The sequence below is a fragment of the Frieseomelitta varia genome, unplaced genomic scaffold (assembly GCF_011392965.1).
Source record: "Frieseomelitta varia isolate USP_RPSP 00005682 unplaced genomic scaffold, Fvar_1.2 scaffold_822, whole genome shotgun sequence".
In the NCBI taxonomy this organism is placed as follows: domain Eukaryota; kingdom Metazoa; phylum Arthropoda; class Insecta; order Hymenoptera; family Apidae; genus Frieseomelitta; species Frieseomelitta varia.
The window spans coordinates 124,852-152,500 of record NW_025110615.1 but is presented as its reverse complement, the minus strand read 5'-3'; the positions used below and the strand labels follow the sequence as shown (position 1 = coordinate 152,500).

The 27,649-nt window shown below is 38.0% G+C and overlaps 1 protein-coding gene across 5 annotated transcripts in view; it reads left to right on the top strand.

Moving 5' to 3' along the window:
- Positions 1-27,649, top strand: part of LOC122536336 (disintegrin and metalloproteinase domain-containing protein 10-like) — a 72,945-nt gene that overhangs the window by 15,185 nt on the left and 30,111 nt on the right. For 3 of the 5 annotated variants that reach the window (XM_043668633.1, XM_043668634.1, XM_043668637.1), the window contains exons 2-4: positions 539-1,257; positions 4,553-4,700; positions 18,043-18,161. In XM_043668633.1, the coding sequence (XP_043524568.1) occupies positions 936-1,257; positions 4,553-4,700; positions 18,043-18,161 (589 nt within the window). In that variant the 5' untranslated portion in view covers positions 539-935. The remainder of the gene's footprint in view (positions 1-538; positions 1,258-4,552; positions 4,701-18,042; positions 18,162-27,649) is intronic. The other 2 variants (XM_043668635.1, XM_043668636.1) reach the window with 2 other exon arrangements.

Genomic DNA, 27,649 nt, shown 5'->3' with positions numbered 1-27,649 from the left:
ACAACTTCTTAAGGAGGCGTTTAAAGAATCGCCTTCCTTATCTGTTTTGCACCGCGATGTTCTCGCGTGACACGCTGTCGATTTCTACGGTTCCATCCGACCGGTCGCAGGCTCGTCCACGACATCCGATCGTTTAACCCCAAATCCCAAATGTACAACGTCATTGAAATTAGCTTCAACTTGCGGGCGTTGATATCCGCGATCCTGTCAGATTCTTCGTCGATCAGAACCAACGAGGAGTCTCAACGCGAAGACGTGTCAGCCTTTTCATTCGTTTCACGTGCATGTCCCATCGTACACACACACACACACACACACATACACACACAAAGGTTTCGGAACAAAGAGAGGACGATCCTATCGGCGGTCCTTTGAACCGGTGACGCAACCGCGACGAGAAAATCCGAACAACGCGAGATCCGCAAAAAGGATCAAACGTTGTCTGGCGCAGGAGCCTATTCGAAAAATTAATCCCGTTCCCTGGACGGGTTTTTCTCTTTCTTTTTTTTCCCCCCGGTTTTTTCTCTTCCTTTTTCAGGAGTAGGATCGATCGGTCGGTGAGGACGAAGAGGAGCTGCCGATCGACGAAGGTAGCAGCCAGGAGTCGGGGCTTGGGGCGGGAGGGTTGGGAAAGGCTGAAAGTGTGGGAGGAGGGTCGAAAGGTTGAGCGACCGACGGAGGAGAAAGAAGAGAAAGAGGACGTGGCGGAAGCACGTTCGCTGGAAGAGGAGGAAGAGGAAGAAGAAGAAGAAGAGGAGGAGGAGGAGGAGGAGGAGGAGGAGGAGGAGAAGGAAGATCGAAAGTGGGAAGGAGATAGTGGACGAGAGAGGAAGAGAGATGAGTCTGGCGGGTGACTCGCAAAGCGCGGTGGTCGGTTGTTCGACGAAAGGCAGATAGCGCCATTAGTTATTGCTGGGCCGGAGAACGTCGAGCCGATGCGCGCTACGGCCCTGGCCGTCGGCGAAGGAGGGGAAGAGGAGGCGGAGGAGGAGGAGGAAGAAGAAGAGGAGGAGGAAGAAGCGAAGGAAGAGAAAAGAGAGGTGGACGAGGGCAAGGACAGAGGAGGGCAGAACGGGGCCCAGAGGGCCGCGATGTCGTCTCCCTTCGGATCGGAGGAAGGACGTCGTCATCGTCGTCGTTGCCGTCATCATCGTCATTATCCTCGAATCGGAGCACCCTTGATTTTCTTCCTGGTGTTCGGTTGCCTTCTAATCATCGCCGTTGCCTCGCCTCTTCGTCCCGTGCCACCGCACCGAGGTGAGTCATGCTCTATTCCGGCCCCAAATGGCTTTCATCGAATTTCCCAGTTCATTAACAACTCTTTGACGAGAGAATCGCCGGTACCGCGGACGCGATCTTCAATCGAACGTCTCTCGACGCGTCTCTTTCCGTGTTTTTCGCAGCTATATATATACTTGCGGATAGAAATTAGCGCGCAGGGCCTTTTAAACAACCGGGTCGTAATTAAAGCTATCAGCCCTCAGGCCATATAGCCATATATAGCTGTGCTATTAGGAAGGAGCACTTTGCGCAACTAGTATCATAGAATGTCCCATATAGCATTCTCGCGTAACATGGAATCGCCATCGACGAAGGTAATGCCAAAGAGAGGGGGAGGATCACGTTCGGTTTCTACTGTCGCAAATCGCTATCTTGCCCTGATAACGTAACGTAACGTAACGTAACGTAACGTAACGTAACGTAACGAGCAATGGGAAGCACGCGGGAACGTCCAGCGATCGAGCCGCGGGCTGTATCGATTCTCGATGGAAAATCCGATAGAAAGTGTGTCCGGTATAGGGGGTGGTCGCGACGTACTTGTAACTCGCCGTGAGCCAACGCGCATCGATAACGAGCCACGGTAATTAGATTATTGGAGGGTGTTGCGTAAGCTGTAAGCCGTACGACGTGGCTTGGAGAACGCCACGAGGTGTCGTTCAACTATATATGCTCGTTGCGCTCGGCTCTACGCGAGCAACGCTTTGAACCGGCTCTGCCATCGCGTTCCCACCGAGTGTCGCCTTTGTTCTTGATCGGTACTTGCCGAACGAACAATGGAAAACTCCACGATCACGTGCCACTCTGATTACGAGTACACTCCCTATTTCTTTCTCTCGATCCTGTCTCATCTCTCGATGACGCGACCCTGATATAACTTTCCGACATAGGTTAACCGGCGCGCGGGAGAGAAACATTTTTTTTTTCTCTCCCTCCCTCGTTGCACTATTCTTCCATCATGCGGAGATTTTTTTCTTTTTTTTTTTTTTTTTGTTTCGGTGTCTGCTTTAGGATGAGAGAGGAACATTTTGATGCGAGATAAATTGCAAACTGTGACGTAATAATGTTCAGAAATATCGCCGCAACAATTTACGTAATTTAATAACTATTTTTAAAAGTTGTTTTCACTGTCAATTGTTAGAATTACTACGATAATTTTGTACAATCGTACGAGGTACTCACGTGTCAAAAAAAAAATGGGAAAATGTCACTTGTTGTCCTCGCTCGATCACGAGATCTCATCTCCTGGAATCGACGAAGAGGATAATGAAAGCTGATGATTTATCTTTACACCGTGCGCTAATTTGCGAGATTGGCTCACGATCAGTCGAGAAAGAAGCGCGATCTCTGTTCCTCTCTCACGGACCAAAGCATCTCACGTTCGTGAAAACAACTTTGACGAAATTCTCACCGTACTCCTTATATCCTTTTCGCGATAGCGAAAATCCAGGTTCGCAAGTTTTCGAAAGATTTTGCAAGATTCCCCGAGTGATTTCTCTCCGTCAGTTCGGTTAAAAGGCCGAGAGATCGGTTAATGAAACATTCTACGCAATCCAGTACTTTACAACGCAATCGTAAAGCACGATACTTGAGTTTAGAACGCAACGAATCGTTGCGCTGTGATTTCAGTAATTCTTCTGCATCGCAAAACCGCCTTTCATCTTTCCTCTTTTCTTTTTTTGAATTACAATATAATTTATATTAGATTGGCCAAAAAGTAACTGCGTTTTATTCTGTAAATAATGAAAAGGCGAATCGTTCGTGACAAATAAAAACTTTATTAAAATCGACCATTTTGTTCAATCTTTCTTTTGACAATTTCATAATTCCGCGTTCTTATTTTTTTTTTTTCCTTCGACACAAAACAGTTCCAAGAACGACTGAATGTCTTCATCAGCAATGAAATTTAGCAAGCCAATTTTAAGGACACAGTTTTAAAACCTCTACACCGTATAGAATTAGATAATCCTTTTATGAACTTGCACACAGAATTTCTTTCCTTTTCGAAATGTTCCTTTCTGATCTTGAAACAAATAAACAATTGTTAACAAGATTGTGCATTTTTTTTCTTCTAAGACAAGCTTGAACAATCAGATATCAGGATTGCACGATAAATGAAGTTAGTTACACTTCAGTGTGACGGCGCGCGTATTTTTAAAACGAGTTTAACAGCGCCCACGTTGATTACAAGTGAGGAAAGGAGAAAATAAAATAGCGGAAAATATTGTAGTCTCAGTTGTTGAGAATCAACCAAAGTTAACGATCGTCATAAAAATTAAAATAAACGATTTTTGTTATAGTTTCTTGTTAAATCTCGCAGTATATTTATTTAATGGAGTAAATCTCCATATCGAGATATACACGTGTGTCTATTTACTAGAAAAAAGACCCAATTACTTTTTGGTCAATCCAATATTTATGCATGATTTTCCGAACACAATTGAAGAAATGAAACTATGAAAATAGATAGTTTTCCTACTTACAAAATTACAAAGTTACTGATCACTGCATTTTAACAAATATACTCTGATTTGCTGCGTCCCAGCTCCAAATTTCTCATAAACGAATAAAAATTCAGAGTTTAATTGCAAGAGAATAATCGCCACATTGTACGTTCATTTTACGTAGTAATTTTTTCGCGTTGCAAAACCTCGCCGCTTCTTTCTTTCCTGTTCCCTTCGCTTCTTTGACAGTTACAAATATTCCACTGCGAGATATTTCTTCGTTGGTTGATAATTTTATTGTTCCACTTACTAAATTACAAAGTCGCTAATTGTTACATTTCCAACGGGTGCCATACTTTGACATGTTACGCCCTCCATATTTTTTCAACTTCAAATCTCCCTCAGATGAATAAAAATTCAGAATTTAATTACAAAGTAGCTAGAGTAATCGCTACATTGTACATTCTACGTAGTAGTTCTTTCGCTCTCCGTGAAACTTCTTTCTCTATCCTTTCCTGTTTTTGTTCGCTTCTTTCACAGACACAAATATTCCACTGCGAGATGTTTCTTCGTTGGTAGATAATTTCACCTGCGGAATTACAAAGTCACAGTTCAATTGCTACTGACATGTGAGATTTTTGTATATTTGTCGAAAATTCAAATGTGCCCCGATAAACGAATAAACATTGACAGTACAATTATAAAGCAATGAAAGACCAATGTTCTATGCAATAATCTCTTCGTCTCTCGTCTCCACTTTTCCTTCTATTTTTCGACAGTCACGAAGCAGCTAATGGAAGGAGGATGTTCGATGCCTCGATTTCTTTCAGGTATCACGCACGGCTCTTACATCGGCTATTACGAGGTGGCCTCCTATGATACCGCGGCCTTGAGACTGCATCGTAACCGGATGCGTCGCGATGTCCCCGACGTGGTCGACAATCAACCTTTGCTGCTGCAGCTGAAAGCGCTCGACAAGTGAGTTCTCTCTCTCTTTCTCTCTCTTTTTTTCCTCTTTCTCCCCGCCCCTCTCTTTGCGTCTCGTCCTCGAAGTAAAAGTAACTAGCGCGCCAGGTCACGGCACATTTTTCCCAGGGAAATTGCAAACGCGAAACGAACACGACATTAAAGGATTCTTTAACGAATTACCGTGCCAGCCGCGGCCGCTCTCCTCCTTTCTTTCACCGCCTCTATGTATGTATGTATGTATGTATGTATCTGCCGAGTTTTGCTTACCGCTGCCATACGCTTAAACATCCCGGTTTGCCAACTGGTGAGTTTTCATCTCGTTACGAATTTTTTAGCACTTAAAGCGAGATTACTTCGTTACAACTACGACGTACACAGCGGGGCGGCAAAGAGGAGAGGAGGGATGTGCCTTGCTTTCTCGCTTGGAAACTAGATGTACGTACAGATGTATATCTGTTTTACGAGCAAAAGTGCAGAGTACTTCGATGTTTTAGTGTTTCTCTCTCTCTCTCTTTTTTGGTTTTTGGTGAAATTGAGGCACATGCGAAAATTTTAATAGAGTTTTATTAATTACTGAGATGTTTGTACGCGCACGTGTTAATAATTCGTGTTTCCGTCGATCTTCATTGTGGCTCATATTCCTTTCATATGCTCCGTAGTCGGGCGTCGTGTCATATATGTATGTACATACCTTATGCCCTGGTATATTTTACTAAATGTTCGGAATTTCCTCTCTGGATCGGACAATATAACGGTGTCAAGAATTCCTCGAAATCCTCGCCTTATAAACTATGTGCGAGTAACAGTATTCTCGCTTTATAACTAAACTGTCTATAAAGAAACGTCCGAGATTGTGCAAGATTTATTCAATCGAGGAGAAATTGAGTAACTCGTTCCACGACTCGTAAATCTTGTCTCTTTACGAAAACAATTCGGATATATGTACGTTTACATTGTTTAAACTGTACGAGTGCGTCAATCTATGAAATTGTTGTTTGTAAAATCTTGTTTGATTCATTACCACAGGCACGTTCTCTTAAATTATTCGTTTGTAGAGAAAATTGCGTGAATAACTTCATATGGAACATCCTGTATATAAGATTTATTAGCGCTGATAATTTATGACTCGTAAAGTTTGACTAATATATTAGTCACTATTAATTTAATTATACAGGGTGAATAGAAAAGTTTGCTCACAGGTGAATTCTACACTTTCGATTTGATGGAAATATATCTTAAATTTCAAAAATTTTCTTTTTCTTTCCTTTACATTGTGTTCCAAAAACTTTTCCAAAGAACCTAACCTAATCTAAGTTCTCTTGACAAATGGCAAAAAAAGTTTCTTAATCATTACGGACGCGTGCGTACTAACAACGACTTTATGCGCGGATGTCTATTTTACATTATTTTCGCATTAGGTTTCACTAATCTTTGATCTATCATAGTTGTAACATCAGTGTGAGTCTAAATAATTAAACGATAAAACTAACTATTAACATTATTCGAAATATAAACGTCCACGCGTCCAGGACCATAAAGTCGCTGTTAGAACGCACGCATCTGCGGTGTTAAACGATTAAAAAACTTCTCTGCCATTTTTCAAAAGAACAATCAGGTTCCTTCGCGATACAAGAACACAATGCAAAAGAGAAAAAGAAATTTTGACCTTGAAATTCAAGATCAAGATCAACTTTGCAGCTTTTTTATATATTTTTTATATATTTTCAGATCGAAGGTGTGAAGAATTTATTTATAATAGATAAACATGAATATTCCTTTCAACCTGTACATATACAGTACAAAAGATCCAGGTGTGTCCACGTATTTAACGATGACGCGTGTCTTTGACAAATTGAGATCTTAGTCGTACATCAAAAGTGCTAAGCAAGTAATGTCATCGACGTTCTTAGAGTATCGTCTGGCCAGGTCGATAGACTTAGAATCGATTAAGGTCAAGTTCGTGTAGAATCGCGTACGCGTTGCGCGAACGCAAAAGGGTAGATTAACAGAGTTACTTGGGATACTTGGCACTATATCAAACCGGGGAACAAAGCTGTCCTGACATTTGGAAGCGATACACACCGCCAAGATAATAGAATTCCCTTTGTTTCCGCGAAATTACGTTATATTTGCTTTCCTGAATTTCCCTTAAATGAAATTAATTACACGGGCCGGACAATATAAATTTCCACCGCGTAACCGTCCCGAGGACAGGTGCTTCGGAACAATTTATAATCGCTTCTTTTATGCTACGTCGGAGAATGGTCCGCGAATTTTCCCGCCGACAATTAAAAAGTCGTTAACACGTAATCACGTTATCAATGCTTCTGATTACATTGAAATCGCGTTACGTTGCTGCGTCTGCGTGTTTTTTTTTTTTTTCAATTCATTGGTCGGAATGATGGGACGGGCATAATCGTGAGTCGAGTTCAATGTTTGAGACAGAATATTTATCACAATAAATTATTATAATTTGCAGTTTATCATAATATTATAATGTATTATTATAGTTTATAATATATTTATAATATAATAGTTTATTATGATATAATATATTATTATAGTTTATGATATATTTATAATATAATAGTTTAGTATAATATTATAATATAAATAAATATAATATATAATAGTTTATTTATAATATTTATTTATAGTATTATATGTTTATATGTAGTATTAATACTATATTTATTAATATTAATGGAGACGATCTCTCGTAATATATTAGCGGATGAAACAAATTTCTATTTAAGGTTTGCGAAGATATAAAAAGTTGAAACAAATTTGAAAACGCATATAGATAAAAGTTATAAGCCATATGTGCGTATGTTCCTTTTTTTTATATTATTTTATGCGTACGTGCAGCATGAGCACACTCTTAAATACATGGAACGTTAAAGGTGATTCCGCTGCATATTGAGGTTTATTAGCCCTTATCACTCCGGCAATAGTGCCGGTTGAAATAGAACGTAGCTTGCATTTGACAGTATTACGGCCGGTTGGAGCGATAAGGGTTAATATAATGGATAATTGACTGTTTAAACGCGTTTGTGATTGAAATATACACTCGCGCTAAATATCCTGTTATTTCAATTGTCCTTCGTATTACGAGGCAATTTGAAAACTCAGCAACGTCGTTAATTAATTTTAGTTAATTTCGTTGGAAATGCTACATCTTCCTTTCGTCTCCCAATTTTCGTCGTTTTCCTGCACATTCGTGATCATTCATGATTTTCAATTTTGTGGAAAATTACCGAACCAACAAAGATGGACTTCACGTTTTTTTCTCTTGTACATTATCTACGCAATATTCTCTCATATAGCATATATTTTCAGATTTGTTTTAACCTTCGTCGATGTAATCACGATAATATATATATAAATTTTCAATACCTTTCGTACGAAACAATTAAAATATATTTGCGAAAAACGTATTTCTGCAAGCGTTCGAACACTTCCGTGAGCCAGACTAATGACACAGTAGATTAAGACCTCATCGATCGGACAAAGCCTCCTCTTTAAAGACTCGTAATCGCACCCGGGAAAAGTCGTAACAATGTCACTGGATGATACAAAAAGAACCAACTAAATAGAAATTTAAGATACTCTTTTACCCTTTCCACGTTGCATCGAAACGTTTGTCGAGTATATTCCAAAATCCCGCGATCGTCCGTCCCGCGTTTTCCCCCGGTAAACCAGCTTAACCAGTTTCCGTTGAATAATTTCTTATCCCGCGGCCGAAAAGAGCAATTACCGGCTCGTCGATCGCTTAATAGCAATTACTGGGATCTATTTACGTCGGTGGAGAACGGCGGGCGGAGTGAAAAAGAAAGAGAGAGAGAGAGAGAGAGAGAGAGAGAGAGAGAGAGAGACGACCCTGGAGCTTTGATGTTCGCTCGATTCCCAGCGAAAATCGGCCAGGTTGTGTCCGTCGGTTAATTAAATTTCAGTCGCCGAACGACGGCCAGAAACGAAATTGCCTTTCGTCATGAATTCGATCCCCGTTTTCAGGGGCTCCACCCATCCACGCGCCCCTCTCTCTCTCTCTCTCTCTCTCCACCCCCTTTCTCTCTATCGGCCACGTCACGTCACGTTCAAGTTTCGCATAGTCTGCGTGCCGGGGGAGATTCGTCGAGCACTTTGTCCACGATACCAACGACAAACTCTCTCTCTCTCTCTCTCTCCTAACTTCGCTCGCTCCCCCCACCCCCACCCCCTCGCGAAAATTTCGCGCGAACCCCGACGACGACGGAACAACGGAAGAGACAAGAGATCGGGCAAATCGCTCGCTGTTGAAAGGCGTCTCTCTCCTCCACTCTGTGTATGTATGTCTCGCGATTTTCCTGGCACCGAGTGAATAACCGAGCGACAGGGGGAGAAGGGGGGAGGGGGGGGGCGTTCGTCTCTTTATGTAAATCGGTCGAATTCACGGCAAGCAATAAAATGTAAAGCAGAGCGGGTAGGTGGACCTCCCCCCTTATCCACCCGCTCCTAACCCTACGTGTCGTACCAAGCGTACCTCCTCTTTTTCTTTCCAACCCCTTCGCGACCCGCCGTGTTTCCGCCCTGCTGCACCTGGTACAAACTGGCAAGATAATGTGCCGCGTCGGAGGGTGGCGAAGGAGCCGGGTGTGCACAAGAGTGTAGGCTTCGTATTCCTCAGACGCCACGCGTCTTTTATACGTACGCTATGTATGTACGTACGTACATACAGTATCGACGAGGACGGTTTAAAACTTACCGCGAGCCAGAACGATCTGCCTTGCCAGTTTATTGCCGCGTTTTCTTCGCCCCTTTGTCGCGAGCAAGTCGAGTTCCACCATTTTATTTTTGAACAATTCTACCGTACACACCTGTGTATGTACATAGGTTTCGTTATATAGTCGTTGCGTGTCTCTCCGGGTATGTAACTGTTCATAATTGGCTCCGCTGTTGAGTTCATCGATTCTCTGTATGAATGTTGAGAATACGAGAAAGATGTATTTCCGTTGGTTTTCTGATTGATCAAGCAGAGGAAAAGAATTTCAATGCTTATAGCTGACAAGTTGACGAAGTTTCGTAGATACCAAAGGTGTAATTTAATGTCTTTAATTAGATTTTAATTAATATAATTATGCAAGAGAACGGAAGAAACATCTGCGATGAAGAGACAATTTTGATTTTTGAACGTGTAATCAATTGACAGGTTTCTGAATTTCAAAATTTACGAAGACACAATCGGGTTGGTTTTCTCCTTCTCAGAAACTAAATCGATATTCCCTGATATCGATTACAAGCACTGTTTTTTTTTTTTAATTCATCCTAATTTAAAATGGATTCTTTGTGTCATCTTTTTATTCAAGAAAGATAAATTTACGTTCCACTTATAATATTATTAATATTACGAGTCACAAATCACTGATGTCGACCAATTCTTTTGTATAATAATAACAAGCTGATTAGTTTAATTTATGAGCCGGTTATTAGAATATTGACGGATAATTTTGAAACAAATTTGATAAATTATCAACCTTTTAGAATTATTATTGCCTCGTTTGAAACGTTACACTCTAAAGATCGTGTACGTTCAAGATCCTAATCAAAATTTCGTTAATACATTCGAATTAAATGCTCCGCTCATATATATATTTTAATCAATTTTATTGGATTCTCAATTACATTTAGATTAGGTATTTTACTATTAATACTCCGATATTTAATTGCATGTATCAAACGATTACACAAGCCAGTTTTAAATGTAGGATATTCCATTCAATCAGATTTCAATCCGAAAGTTAATGTACAATTAATAGTATTCAACGTGCGATTTTTACTATTTATACATTCTGTCAGATATTTAAAATGGAAATGATCTCTCCTCTAGAATGTCGGGGTCAATTATTTGAAATAATCGGTCCTAATATTTATGAACGGCGATGTACAAATTTCCTCGAGAGTGCTGGCGTTCGAAAAATTCGAGCAATTTTTCATTCAACAGACTATACGTGTATCTTCGATACTATGCTAATGCATTGATTACCCGAGCCAATAAAATATTCGATCGCGCATATTTGCCTGCATTCCTCGAGATGTGTTAGGAATTCACAAAATTTTTACTTGCCCTACATTTTCGTCGGGCTATGCGGGAATGTGGATTGTTTCTTAATTTTTAGAGGATCGACGATTCTTTTATAAAAAGTAACGCGGAGCTTGAAGGATTTCCAAGGATCTGCAAGAATTTCCAGTAGTTTCAAAAGAAATTTCGATCTTCCAAAGGTTGATAAATCCAAGGGAAAATTGATTTGCAAGCGAAATTCTCGAAGAACCGCAGAACAGTCGCATTCCTTACGCGCTATAGTCTTCCGAATATAACCGCCGCGGACGGAGGTGAGATCCAGTTTCCTAGCACGTGGGCACAGGTTGAATTCAACCAACGCGTGTCGTGTACACGGAGGCGTCTAATGACCGAAAGAGAGAAAGGTGTGCAACCTTTCGAAAAAAAAAAAAAGAAAAGAAAAGAAAAATATTGCCGCGTAGACGTTGCAGCTTCGTTGCTGTTCCCATTTGCGATGAAGAGAGAGTCATCGGCGTCGTTTCTCGAATATATGTGCCCTTGAGTCGACAGAAAATAGTACACGCGTACAGTAAAACCTGATCGAAAACCTGAAATTCTCTAAAAGAAACAAGTGCGAATAAATGTTTCCGCGATCCAATAACGATATAACGTGATAATTAGACGTTCATGCAATTTAAATCTTTGCGAAAATATATGTAGAACGCATTCGTTCGATGGATGAAACAAATTTCCATAAGTTCTGCTTCTTCGGCTGTATTTATGAGGGTTATTTGCATAAAAGTCTGCAGTTTAATAATCGAGAGAAAATGAAGAAATAGAAAGTTCCCGTATTCGGGAACTTTAGGCCCGATGTGAAAATATATATTAAATATGAAGGCAATTACGCAAATAACTATGTAATAGTTGAATTAACGGTGTTGTTTCGGACCAAGTAAGAATTAGACGTTTAAACGAAGGAATGAATATTTATTTTTAACGATGAATGCAGCCATTTTAATCTATTTTGCACCAACAGTAATTCTGTTAATTCGTGATGCCAAAATTCGTAAGTTTAACTAGGTTCTTCTCGATTCAAGTTTTCCTTTGTGTTAAATATGTACATTCTAATTAATAGAGCCTCCATCTTTGACATATCTACCAAACTGCGTTCATTGTTAATCGAAACTGCCGACTATAATATATTTCTCTCGTTCTCCACGTTTCTTCCTCTTCTCGCGAAACTCTGGAACAGGAAATTATTATTTGCCGTACTTTCAAGCTTACAAGATGGATTATCTCCGACATGTCTTCCTCCCCCTTCCGTTTCTGACATGGTCCCTTGCTTTTACAGAGATTAGGCGAGATGTAGCAAAGAAAAAGCAAAACTAACCCAAGTACAGAGGTCTCTATTATTAAAATGTACATTTGGTTTTAACATTCGGTATATATTCAGTTATATCTTTTTGTATTATTCACAAGAAGCTATCACTATTTTTTTTGCATATCCCACACTACTCATGAATAAAGAATTCCAAAAAAGAAAAAAAAAAAAACGTGAGAAAAAGTAAAGAGAACAAGAGAGTTAAAGTAATTTTAAAAACTGGAAATACAGGTTATAATAGAAACTCTCTTTTTCTTTTTTTTTAAACTTACTAAACATCCAGCTATAAAACTGTCAAAATATACACGATATGTGTCACTATTTGTCGAAACTATTTGTATCAATCGCAGGCATGCACGTCACCAGCGAGACAGATTGTTCTCACGATAAATACAAAAATCGCAACACGATCGAATTTGATCGATTGCCAGAAAAATTGCACAGCTCTTGACTCAAAAAAAAAAAAAAAAAAAAAAATATATCACCGCTGAATAACCAGATTCGAGAAACCTGATTTCGCTCTGTTTTTCGAGTCGCCGATACTTCCGCCACGATTCATCGCTCGAAGATGCTCGCTACCGAGCGCGTACGTACGTCAAAAAGGAAACTTCATCCTTTAACGTTTGATGCTTATTAGCGGGACGGACGAGTAAATAAATAAACAAAAGCGGCGTTATTAGATTCCTCGTTTCGTCGGGTGAAAATCGGATTCGCGGACGGGCGTGTTATTGGATTCGTTACAGGGGATTCAGGACGAGAACGTCGTCCGACGTTCTAAAAAGAGTTTGTGAGAAATCCAGCGTGTTACTTTGAGAGAAAGAGAGAGAGAGAGAGAGAGAGAGAGAGATTACCAATGGCTATACTCTCTCGTGGAAAGTCACCTTTCAAGTGTCTGAGCGTAGATAAGCGCGAGATACGTCAGAGCGTCCGTACGTCTAGAGAATGTAGATAAGTTGGCGTTATAAATCGGCGATATCGGTTTTTCGCGGCTTTCTCATATACAACACGATCATCGCACTTCGACCACTTCTAAATGTCTCTTAAATCTTTCGTGAATATAGCAGGTTGTGTAACAAGTTCGTTCGCATCGTCTTAAAGGCACGTCGTGTGTACATTACATAATACTTTCATGTAACACCTATTTAATCGATAATGCACGTACGTTACATGTATTATTCTTTGCAGTGGTTGAATCGTTCTTACCCTATGGAACTTGTACGATTTTATTAAGAAGTTCAATCAATGTCGTGGGATCTTCAACACTTGTCAAGCGTTTGTTTCACTCCTCCAGTAAATGGACTGGGATTTTAATTTTAATAATCGTATTGTATGATCTTTTATTGTTGCTCGAAGATTTATTTAATTCTCGTAAATATTAATGAACTCTGACTGCAAAGCAAAAATTCACTTCTGCGATTAGTTATCGATTCGACGCACATTAAACGTAAACTCTTTCGTTTGCCACTTTCTGTCATAAATATTTCATCGTGTGTTTTTTAGTGAATATCTTGTAATACTCCTACGTACATTTCCAGATTGAATTCCAGACCGATGTAATCGTGACAATCGTCGTCTCGTGTATTACAATGCTAATGAAATTTCAAAATATTTCATGCAAGTGACGAGAGAAAGTAGAATAGTACCATTAGATAAGGGAAATCCAGCAAATCTTGAGAATCTCGTCCAGAAAATCTAACGGATCATCAACGATAAATCGCTGTGGCGACCTCGTGGTTTCTTCTTTTTCTTTTCGCGAGTCACGCACTCGGATTGCCTTATGAATTTCTTAACGGGACCAATTTCATGGAAACAAAGGACGATCTCGTCGAAAGGGGGAAGGAAGCAAGCTTCACCGTTATTCGCGAACAGACACTTGCCTATCGAGTTAGGAAAATAATTGCAGCAGATGCGGCGAGAGAGGTACAAAGATCCGCGACTAATTGTTACTCTTCTGTTGATACCTCGCGTAATGCCGGCTCGTTCCGTACCTCGTTTCTTTATGCTAATGCGCCGTATTAAATTCTTTCCCGCGAAACAAAGGAGCAGAGAGGATCCTCGTGTCTCCTTTCCCTCCTTTGCCGTGTAGAACATCGCGAAATGTGAATTTCAAACGAAATCTGTTTGCGCCGACGACGATGGGAATTGCGTTTTTCTCTGCCCTTTGTTCGCGGCCTCTTCATTATTTATACCAACCGCGGCTTCAACTCGGATTCTATCACTGGATCGACATACATGGAATATTTGCGTCTGAAATAATTATTAGCGCTCGTGTGTTTTTTTTTTTTTAATTAATCGATCGAAATTTAATTCCACGTCTTGGGGACCGCGCACACGGAGAATACACGCATGAATACATATTTCAATGAAAATCTGAATATTCTATTAAATAAAATATCTCCATCTGGATCTTTTCTTCTCGAGAAACTTTATATTCTTTCCAGAATTCTCTCGGCGAGTCCTGGTTGATTTTACCTGAATTCCTTCAATTCCAAAGTTACGAAATTTCCTTGCGAATATACCGTGAAAATGCAGTGTTTGTTCCTTTTTCACGTCCAGCAGAATGACGAGACGAACTCGCCTTTTTCTCGTTAACGAATAATTTTACGAAAAATCACAGCAACTTGCGCCGCGCCTCTTTCTATCGTCGGAACGTATATTTCGTTCGACGCGGTTTCGACGATCAGCCTTACAAAATTTTTTTCTTTTCTTTTTTCTTTTCCTTTTTTTGTGTTTTTTCCTCTCTCTCTCTTTCTCTCTCTCTCTCTCTCTCTCTCTCTCTCTCTCTCTCTCTTTGACTGACAGTTACGAAATAATCGAATATTTTATCGGTGTACGCGTGTTCCGAATAATCCTGGCTCGCTGCGAATTTAATTAAGCCTAATCCATTTACCCTCGGAATCCGGGATTATGTCAGCGTGCACTCGCTGCATTCCGTACGCAATCCCTGGTCAATCCGTGTTTCAATGTCACACGCGCCAGTCATCGATGCTCTCGCATTTCTAAATTTAATATTCCACTTATTCCGAAAGTCACTTCTACTTATTCTTCTAGACTCTGGTTAGCAATGGTTAGCAATATCAAATACACTAAACACTCGTTTAACCGACTATTTATAAGATCGAACCTGTGAACCGACTCACGAAATGTCAGTCATCGTGATGAGAGACGACCGCTACGATTATACTGATAAAAGAAACTAGCCTGAACCTGCACGCAGACGATATTTACTGGGAAATAAAGTGTTAAAGATGGCCCACTTGTTGATACAGTTAAATTAATATTCAGACATTAAACATTTAAACTGTTATAATTTCCTAAAGAAAAATCATTTGGTTCATTTTAAAGCCTCTATCTTCGAAATGTGTCGTCCGTTTTATTTCAACATGTTTTTAAATCAAGTAGCAGTCGAGCAAGTGAAGATACCTTCCTTTTTTCGAAAATTATAAATTACAAATTGAAGTTATAAATTGTCATGGTATGTAGAAACATTGAACAATTTTTTTTTTTTTTTTTCATGATCGAATTTACAGTGGATTTGAAAATTGACTTCCCCTTTTAGGACGACAGCTGAGAACTCGACTGTATGATTTTCTTTTTTCACGATTTTATCGAGCCCTGAAAATTAGAGATGAAACGAAAATTTAAGAAATGGTAATATTCGTCTTCTGAAAAGAGATCAGATACAGCAAATTTTGAGGATTCGTTGTAAAAGGGAGGCTTCGGTCGTCGAGATAGTCGTGAAAAAAAATTTACACTGCAACAATTTATAGCAATTTTCAAGAAGAGAAGCATCTTCATTTCGCCAACTTACAATTAGAATAAAATGAACGAATTTTGAAAGTAGAGGTTTCAAGCTTTAAAATGAGCTGAAATTCTGCAACTTCATCATACAAAATTATAACAAAAGTCAATATTTAATGTCCGAATGTTAATGGAGGACCCACTTCTATACTTGGCGATTTCAATACAATATTTTCAGACTCGTTTCAACCCAGTTTAATTCCACTAAAATCGAAAGATCAACAAAATCATGTGCTTGTTGCGGCGAGGATTGTTTGGGAGAGTGTGACAAATTAGTTCAATATTATTTGTCTGTAAAATATCGTTTTATTTAACGACAGTGCATTATACTCACTCTCATTTGTAACGTTATAATCGCACTCAACTCGAAACTATCGAAATCGCTTTCTCTAACGACTTTGAATCCGCTCTGTACCAGAAGCTAACAAAATCCCATCTTTTCTTTTTTCCTGTCGCTATTCGAGCAAATTCTGCTCGATAAATATCAGTGAGAAAGAGAACAATTTATCACAAAATTAAAATTCCATCGCCCCTCGTGATATTCGTTCGAAACGAGTCAATGGCAGATGCGCCTAAGAGTTTTAAAGTTCACAAATGCTGTCAATCAAATCCTTGATCACCATAGCACCTTGTTGCTAGCTGTTTTTATCGTTCCCGTGGCTCGTTCTGCTTCGTCCTTCGACTACGCGCATTCTCTCTCTCTCTCTCTCTCTCTCTCTCTCTCTCTCTCTCTCTCTTTCTCCGCTCGGAGGAGTTGAAAGCACCGGGGAAGGCCTGATCGCGTCATCGTCCAGGAATCGCTGAATCACGAGAGCACAACGGGTTTTCGAATCTAACGTTTCTCGACTCGTGCAACGACACCACGACTTGTTGGATATTTCCCGATGACTTAGCCGTCGACCGTGAGGCTACCAGTTACCATTGACCCTGGGTCGTCGACAAAAGCTTCGATCAACCGTCGAAGCGAACGAATCCTGGCTAGTCGAGACAGGCGACGAACAGCCAAGGCAAACAGAGTCTGGTTGGGAGATATTTTAAATATTTCATTGATTGTCCGATTCATTCTTGCAAGATGGTTTCCCATCTGCGATTTGTCTGGCGCAGACGACGGCGTGCGGCCATTCGAGCGTAAAAACCTGATTGCATTGGCCGGAGAAAGGATTAATATAATATGGATTTTTACGAACGATGTCGTTTCCCCCCCCTTTTGGGGACAATGTGCAAACGAGCGACACTTCGTCTAGCTCATTTTGATTCTCTTTTTGTACGAGACTTTAGTTCTTTGTAAGGAGTATCATGTTTTATATATTTTATATATATAAAATTAATATATAATTAATATATATATATATATATTATATATAATAATATATAGTTATTTTATATATTTTATATTTTATACATTTTTTCTCCCAAATTTCTCTTAATTAAACTGAAGAAACTTCTCTTAATTGAACTGAAGAAATTTCTCTTAATTGAATTCCCAAATTTCTCTTAATTGAACTAAGAAATTTCTCTTAACTGAACTGAAATCTATATTTTTCGAATATCCGAATGTTACATGATCAGAATAGAATAATCTTCTGCTATTGGGAGATTCTACTCTATCCGGAGTTTTATTCTATTTTGATCACATAACGTTCAAATATGAAGATGTTTAAGATCCACGTAAAAAATGGTCTTAATCACATAACACATTGTTAAGCTTATAAATGTACTTGGTGTGTTGAAATATTTTATATATTAAAAATATAAATTTGCATAAATATCCATGGTCTGCGAATTGCCGTACACGTATGTACGTACGTTTTAAAATTTAAATGTTTTATATTATAATATAACAATATAATATTATAAATAACCTAATATAAATAATATTACAATGACATAATATAAATATTATAATATAACAATATAATATAAATAATATTATAATAACATAATATAAATATTATAATATAATATTATAAATAACATAATATAAATATTATAAATACCATATTATAAATAACATAATATAAATATTATAATATATTATTATAAATAACATAATATAAATATTATAATATAATATTATAAATAACAAAATATAAATATTACAATATAACAATAAATCTTCGTTGCTTTTGCAGACAGTGGACGTTACGCTTGATTCGAGACAAGGGTCTATTCAGCAAGGACGCGACGTTCGAGAGCACGAATGGCCCCATCGACTTCGACTCGTCGCATTCGTACGTGGGCACCGTGTTGGGTGAGTTTTGTCAGAATACTCTCTCCCTCTCTCTCTCTCTCTCTCTCTCTCTCTCTCTCTCTCTCTCTCTCTCTCTTTCGATCTTCCAAACGATACACAAAAACGATTTAGATCCTGGCGAAATTGCATGCCACCGTGCAAGCTAGATTTCACCCCGACCTTTGAAGTTTTTTTCCTGGCGACATTCACGCTTTCTGCTGCTCGTGGCAAGTATAAAAGCCTAACCCTCGATACACATCGATACATACATACGATAAAAAGAAAAAGAGTAGGATCGCGCGCATGTTTCGAAACAGCTAAGAAAATACACGTACGCGCGGGCGCGTTACGCTGAAACACCGCAGAAAAATCGGGGAAATTTAAATTTAAACAGTGACTTTTTAATTTTAATATGCAATAACGGCGCAAGGGCGCGAAAGCTGTCCGCTGCAAACCCCAGCGTACACGAGTACACACAGGGTGATATTCCTTTCAGAGGATTCAACTTCAAACGATCCCGCGTTTTTCGACAAACCCCGGATCGGATCAGCGCGAATATTCCTCTCTCGTTTCGCTACTTTTTGCTCCCTGGGATTTTGTCCCCCTACCGCCGAAACTCCCGCGAACAAAGCATTTTCTCGATAAAAAAAAAAAAAAAAAAAAAGAAAGAGAGAGAGAAAAAAAGCAAAAGGTAAATACATATACGCGTACACGGGTCAGAAGCGCCATAAATTGCTCCGCGAGGTAATTTGGATTTGATTTCCGACTCGTTCGTTGCAAATACAGAGAACCGAGAAAGTAACGAGAAAGCGAACTGAATCTTCGTTAGCATATTTAACAGTGATATAATTTTTCACAAATTTTCCGAGTCAATTCCTCTGACACTCCAACGGTTAGCCATTTTCAGGTATAATTTTTCTCAGAGGTTGACAAATTTAGAAGAAAAAAACAGAAAAAAAAAAAGATATGAACTTGTAACCGAAGTGAAAATCATCTGATTGTTGTACTGTAATATTCCAGCTCGTTATAATGCAATTATGAATTCATTTCAATGCAATTATGAATTCATTTCAATGATATTTTTGAATAAAAGAAGAAAAGTTATTCACGAAAATTGACGACATTGATTCTCTTTTATCAGAACAGGTATTTCTTGTCAATTATATCATCATCTGCCACGAACCACGTTACTTTTTTTTTTATTACGATATCATGACTCGTCTAATCTCAGGTAATGTATCGTCAAATATATTCTACAATACGCCAACGTGAAAGAGTATTTACGAATATAATAATACAAGATGCAAAGTTAATAAATATTAAAGTTAGTAAAATTAGTGAAGTTAATAAATATTAATAAAAAATAAGATAATAAAGATATAAAGAAAATACTGATGTATTAACGATAATCGGTCCCTCTTTCAATCAATATGTGGTAATTACGTCGGTAATGAATTGTCACTCGTCAACATATTATCAAGTCGAAGAAATAGCTAACGGAAGGATTTTTTTTTCGACCGATTGAGGGTCCTTCGACAGAAGATACATAATCCTTGCTCGACTCCCGGCATTGAACCGAGAATCTCATTTTCATCGTCGTTCTCGTAGTCGCGGCCGTTTGGAAGCAAGCCAGCCACCATATTGAAGGTGTACGAGCAAGAAAGTCACCCATGAACGATGTTCACCATCGATATACACGCGTATCGGGAGTTCGTCGAATTCCGGTCCGCCGGGTCCTCCCTTCACTTTCGACTTTTCGAAACAAAATCACGAATTCGATATCGCGCCGTCCCCCGTTTCGACGTTTGAATTTCAAATGCCGCTACTTTTCCAAGTCCTTGCTTTCTGTACAGAGTGCCTTTGCGTAAAAATTGCGGTGCAACATCTTTCGTTTCCCTTTTTTTTTTTTCTCTCTCTTTTTCGTACCGATGAAGAAACACCAGAAAAGTTAATCGATGAAAATTATTTTTTTTCTGTTGACACACGTTTTCTAGAAATGCGAAACTTGCACTTTTTGTCAATAGGACAAAATGTTTAATTTCTACAAGATATTATGTTGCAATTATATTACAACGAAAGCGTTTTTCAGTATTATCTAGTTATTTGTGTTGTATTAATTAGTTTTATAAGTACGTAATTATATATAAATATTTTTATAAATATATATTACAAATATTTTATAAATGTGTAATTATATATAAATATTTTTATAAATATATATTATAAATATGTAATTATATTTTTATAAATATGTAATTATATATAAATATTTTTATAAATATATATTATAAATATATAATTATATTTTTGTAAATATATATTATAAATATATAATTATATTTTATATAAATATGTAATTATATATAAATATTTTTATAAATATATAACTATATTTTTATAAATATGTAATTATTAGCATAAATATTTACAGAAATAGGAACGACGAAACACGAGTGACCATTTTAAGAAAATATTTGATGCAGAAATAATTTACACTGATTGTAGAACACCAAACTTCGTTTTTGGGATAATAATTTTGTTTTCGAATAATTTTAAAAGTTGTCCGGTCAATTTTAACAATTGATAAAACTGTAGGGTAGACAAGTTCATTTTGTCTGTTACCAATCGTAGTTAGAATTGGCTTGTTGAATTATAGCTCGTTTATCTCGTGAATCTTATTACGATTTTTGTACTCTGACTAAGCAATCTAAGTCAACTGTTCGCCGGAGCTCTGTTTGGATAAATTGATCTACGAAGAACGGCTAGTCACCCGACGTAATTAACTTCGAGATCATTATCTTTCAGAGTAATTTATTTCTCATTTATGAAATTACTCGCGAATTAAACGCGACGAAAGACAGTCGCAACAATGGGCAACGACAAGAAGCAAATATAATAACGTCTACGAATGCAATACGCGAGAGCAAAAGAAGCAGAAACATAGCTAACATTCGCGGATGTACAGCTAAAACTTGTTTCTCTTCCTTTCTAAGACGAAGCTTCGATGTACCAACCATAACTTTACTCTACAAAAAAAATTCTTTACTAGTTTCTTACCCAATTCATATCACGATCACAGAAAAGACCTGTGTACCCTGCCGATTATAATGTATAATTCAGCAAGAACGGAGGGAAACGGTTTGTAAGGTAATCGCGGAGCAATTCTTTCGCGTAATTGATACGATAAAATCGATGCGGTCGAGCTGTTTAACGAACGGCCATTACCATCGGTACCGACGCGAGTGGAACAATTGCAAACGGTTGAATTATTTCGCCGAAGGAAGGAACTCGCAAGTTCGCGTAGTCGAAAGAGTACGCGTCGTCATAATTCCGCTTGCTACACGGATAACGTACAAAGTTTTCATCGTAATCACGTCGCGAGCGTTCCCCGCGCGCAATTGTTAGCTGAAGTATGCCGGCGCATCGAGGAGGGAGGGGGCTCGCGACTCCAGTCACGGAAATTTATTCCATTGTCGTATAACGCTGCGGGAGAAGCTAGACAGGAAGCTGCGCGAAGCTTCAGGAAGGAACTCTTTTTCGAGTTCGCGTACGCGAGTTTTGTACGCGGGCGACGAAAGTAATTGGGATCCGTCGGCTTTTCCGAACAAACGTGAGACGAACGTTGATGCTGATTTTGCAAATACACTGCTCGCTAATAAATGTGTGGAAACAATTTGACTCTGCGCTTAAGAGACTGACGTGCTTGATGGATCTTAAAAAGTAAAAAAAAAAAATAATACGACTGCACGTTGACTTTGAAATGAAAATAATTGTTAACGAAGAAACAGAAGGATTGTCTGGAGATATCGTAGATAAAATTTGTGGAGACGTCTTCTCGAAATAAAGTTTCGAGTTTTAAATTGAAAGATTTTCTTAAAATAAAGAGTAGCTTGGGAGATAATGTATGTACAGTGGTGGACAAACGGAAGTCTAGAGCTACTAGTACGTACATATGTGTGTGACTTTTGTACTGTTGTATTTTTTTTTATTAACATTAATAACAATTTATACTTCTGTGTCTCTTTTTATTAACATAACCTGTCTGGTACAATTTCATTTTACAAAATTACAGACTACGTATCTTCTGTCTGCAGTTGCACGTGTCGTGAAATTATCCGCACACTTTGACGTGCCACGCACGTCGAGAATATTTGGCAACTATTGCCCAAAATTGCAATATTTTCTCAGTTTTAATTATATTGAAGTAGTCAAAACCCAAAACAAATAATAAATTTATTGCTTCTTAGTAATTTCTATCCAGTAATAAACCGGTGAATTCAGAAAAGAGGACGAATTATCGTACATACGGTTTGGTCACTCGTTACGGTCCGCGAACCAGTTACTAGCTCAAAAGGTCAATACAGATAACTAGAAATTTTCTAAAAAAAAATCGACGATAAATCGCAATAACCACAGATCGTCTTAAAAGCGACAGTTTTCCAACAGGCGATTGATAATGAACGAAACTGAGTCTTTATAACGATCTCGCACGAATAAAGGAGAGTAACGATATATTATAGAAACTGGAAATTTGGTTAACTCGGCCAGTGGGCGATAGAGTCTCGTAGGATATATATATATATATATATATATATAGACAAGAATATGGGAATATCGGTGGGAAGCTATCTGATTCCAGCAAGCGTTCCAGCAGCGAGAGGAACTCGAGTAAGCAGATACGTGTACCGACGAGGCAACGTACGAAGCCCGCAATATAATTTCGTGCACCGAATGAGTTCGAACTGGTCTAACCGCAACCTCGCCACCGCTCGAAACTTGATCGCGTACAGGCACCGCGTCGACGTCGATGCCGCCGCGATCCACGTTTCTCTTCCAACCCACTCGAACTTCAACCTGGAGTCGTCGTTATTCCTTTAATAATGCCTCTGCCGGGCGGATCCTGGCAAAGGCGAGCGAGCTGCGCGAAATATTCCACGCGTAACTTGTTGAATCTGCTCGTGGCTCGAAAGCGAAGCGAAAACGAGAAACCCTGGAAACATACCTGAGAATCTTTCGCGTTCCGAGCTTTTAATCAACAACGCGCAGATAGCGTGTTGGTTGGTGCGTAGACAATGCACAGGGTGGAAAGAGCGCGAGTGAACCGATCAAAAATTGTCGATAATTTAAAATGTTGTGTAATTTGTGAAAAGACATTTGATTAAATCGTCTTATTAAATTCTCTGTTTAATGTAAGGATACTTTTCTCTTCTAAAGCGTTAAAACATTCTTTTAACATCAGTAGGTCTTGAAAAATTGAAATTTCCTTTTGAAACTCGCTGTATGATTTCTTTTTTTCCCCCCGGTCATTTTATAGATCTTTAAACGTCGGGATTTAAGACTCAGACGACGAAATGTTAAGATCTGATCTTGATGTTTAAAGCTCGATAGAAGAAAAATCGTACGGCAAGTTCGATGTTCAAAATAATTATGGATCGCTATAAATATAGATAAATTTTCTCGTTTGGAGAAATTGCAGCGTTGCTCTCTAAATTTTACGAGTTACAGATTGCCAGAACTAACAAAAATTTGGAATGGAATTTAACAAATTGCCAGTTATTTGATTATTCTGTGACGTAAAATCGCAGAATTACAAAAGAGCGTCTCGTTATAAGTTCTAGAATAAAAAATTCTCAATGCCAGAATTGGCAGAAAATAAATTTCATAAATTTTCGTTTCTTTAAGGAGACATTTTCCAAATTCAATCTCCGTTATATATTCAGTGCTCGCCAATAACGACGTTCGTGCATTTTTTTTATGTCTGTGGTTGTAAAAAAAAAGCACCGCTTTCATTTTCATTTTCGTTCGTTTCAAATTCTCAGTGTCAATCTCTCGATGGGTTTTTTGTTTTCTCTTTACAAACTTATAAATTTGTATATTTCCTTCACATCCTATAATATTGTTTCTTTTGTGTATTACATGTGTGTATTACTTACATGTAACAGTGTGCTATCTCTGGTGGAAACAAAAAAATATCTATATAACTATAAATAGATATAGATATATAATATCTAATGAAAGTATATAATAACTAATATAACTATAAATAGATATAGATAAAATATCTATATAACTATAAATAGATATAGATAAAATATCTATATAACTATAAATAGATATAGATATATAATATCTAATAAAAAGTATATAATAACTATAAATGGGATATAATTTTATATTTTTATATGTAGAAGTAGGGATAAGTGCAATGTGAATGTGCAATGTAAAACCAAAGTCAATTTCAAGGCCAAGAAGGCTGAAATAAAAATATACTACTATTAATTTTATATTTTAAGAATATAAGTTATAATATAAGCAGATTAATAAAAATGGAAAATAGGAAGGGATCACAAAGGACAGACATGAGAAATCGTCGTAGTCTGAAAATTTTGCGGGCTTGCGGTATGAATGGGATATTGGACCGGTTCAATCGCATTATTTTCTCGGACCTATTATAAGATCTGTCTTCAGACATTTTTCTGCGACAACTACGTAACTCCTATATTCTATTATTCAATTATTTGGGTTGGCCAGAAAGTAATTGCGTTTCTTCTTTCTGTTTTAATAGATGCGCTTTTCTCTATTTTAAAATTGTGTTTTTTTCTGTTTTAATAAATACCTTTTTTTTTTTTTTGTTTATTTTAACAAAATGGAATGGATGGAAAATATGCATATATTTTAAAATCTAACTAACCCCATTTTAAATCGCAAATTGTGTAATCTAATATTTGATCGTTCAAACTTGTTTTAGAAAAAAAAATTGCACCAATTCGTTAACAATTTCGCGTCGATTTCAAAATGAAAAGTCAAAAAGGAACATTTTCGTCATATTTTGCTGTTTACTACCTCTGCAAAGAAACAAAAAAAAAAGCTGTGCAAACTCATAAAAAATTATCAAACCTTCAAATTATGACAGTGTCAGAATCAGTTTGTTAAATTTCACTACTAATGAAGACATTGAATCGTTCTTGGAACTTTTTTTCGTCGAGAAAGATAAGAATGCGAAATTGCCTGAAAGATGGTGAAAGGGTAAACAAAAATGGTTCAATATGTTAATAAAGTTTTCGTCTCTCGCGAAAACGCACAAAGAAATTACAACAAACGCAGTTACTACTTGGTCAATCTTGTGACACGCAATTTCAAGTTTTTTAAAATTATCACGCGCGTGCAAAATTTTTATTAAAAAAAAAAAAGAGAAATACAGTTTCTGAAAGATGGCAAAAAGTAATCGAACGAAACATTCAATGTGTTAATAAAGTTTCCGTCTCTCGCGAGAAATTCGCCTTTCATTTCCGTAAACGCAAAAAGAAACGCAGTTACCATTTGGCCAATTTTATAATACACAAGTTCAAGTTGTCTTTAAAGTTCTTTTGCAACCGTAGATAATTACAATATTAATTACATACTGTCAATACCCGATAAAACGTGTAATTTATACATATAATTTTATAATGTGTAATTTATACATATAATTTTAGTTACCTAAACGTGTAATTAATTATAACAGTATTACATTAAAACGTGTAAAAAGAGAAAAAGAAAGAAAAAAAATACAGTTTTGCGGTTTTCTCTACATCATGCAGGTTTTCCATGAGCCTACCTGCAGTTGGGCGCGCAATTCGAAACAAAGGTCTGCCGTATCTAAGAGGCAGCGGTTACGCCTTCCGATACACACGTAGCGTAAAGACCTGGTGTTTTTCCGTTTCCAGGAATAAGGCAACTCAATTACGGCGATTCTTCGCCTTATTCACCGTTGTGCCGCGTACGCAACAACTGCAATTACGCGACGGCCAGATCCGCGTCGAGTTAACGAATGAAACGCGGTGGAAACGGCGCGCGTTGCGCCGATCGCGATCGAGATAAATCGCGGGAACGTGCCGCGGATGAGAAAAGAAAGGAACCTGCTGAGATGCGGGGCAAGTGACGCGATGCCGGTCAGAAATTGATCGACTGGAGATGGAAAGTGTTTCAACATCTGTAGACAACCTTCTTTACGAGCATACTACGCGCGTTAAATTTGAACGGAGGACAACTTTGAAACTTCATTATTCACTGTTTATTTTGAAAGGAACTGCCCTCTCTTGTTTTCAGATTTCGAAGTGTTGACACGTTTGCATCTTCACGTGCAGTTTCTCGTGTCAAGATTTCGATCGATCGAAACGAACGAACGTTTTAAGATTTAATTTGTAAAGTATAGTGTAGTGAAATGTTTGCGCGTGCATAAAGTGTATGCGAACTTTTCGTTTTTTTCAAGTTTTGTCAAAATATTCGACCTACCGCGCCTTTTCAAAATAAACGGTTCATTTGTGAACAGGATACGTCAGATTCGATCCAAACTTTACCATCGCAATTATGTTAATCATGTTCAATTACAATGGTAATCAAATTTCAGAAAATTTCGTATAACTCGGCGCACAAAATATTAGATTGATGCGATATGAAATGTCGCCTCTCTAAAGTTCGATTTTGGCACGTCAACGTCACCCAGTAAATTTTCTCCTTTCGTTAATTATAACTATATCAAAAGAGAGAAAATTTCTTACGAATCATGTACATCTTATGCTGAAAAAATTCATAATATGATATAAAGTTCGAACGAAAGTTCATTGTTGCGGTATTAACGATTGCGTGTAATCGTTAATCAAAATATACGTGTGATCTTTTTTATATTTAACCACTTGCGCTGGCAACTGCGGACCATAACGAACGACCAAACCGTATACAATAACTCGTCGCTTTCTTCTTGAACTCGTCGGTATGACATCGCTGGATAGAAATGATTGAGAAGTAATAAATTTATTATTTGTTTTGCCCATTTTGTTTTACTTAAGTATACTTAAAATTGAGAAAATATTACAATTTTGGAACAAAAAGTTGGCGTGGCACGTCATTTCCAGCGCAAGAGGTTAAATTTGAAAAGTTTGAAGACATTGTTCACTTCTTAATTCGCATGTTATTTCGTAGAATATATACAAACGAAGAAATTACGACAACTCTGTTTCAAAACTTTCTGAATTCCAAAATCGATGATCCTCGCAAACCAGAATAACAGTTGAAACAAATATATTGCGTTACGTTAGCGAATTACTTTGATGAAATTGAATTAAATTCAAGAAACTACGAGCGAATGAAGTGCGATTGCATGAAACAGCATTTCGTATGCGCCGAGTTTTCCACTGCAGGCGTTTCGAGTGTATTCGTGAGTCGACCATGAATATGAACTACACCATATTGAACTGTACACGACTTCATTCACTCATCGAACGATCGATGTAACAAAGAGGCGTGCAACGACAAATAAACAATGACCGTAAGGGCTTAGAGATCGCACGTACGAAATTGCAATCGACGTGCACCGTAAAATGATGGGGATAATCGTGTCGATAGCCTCGCAATTGGAAGCTGAAAGGAGGAGATGAAATAATTGTACGCATAATAACCGTTACAATGGCCGTTTGTCACGCTGCAAAAACGAGCAGGACGCGCCAGTAATTGCTCGAATGACACAATGA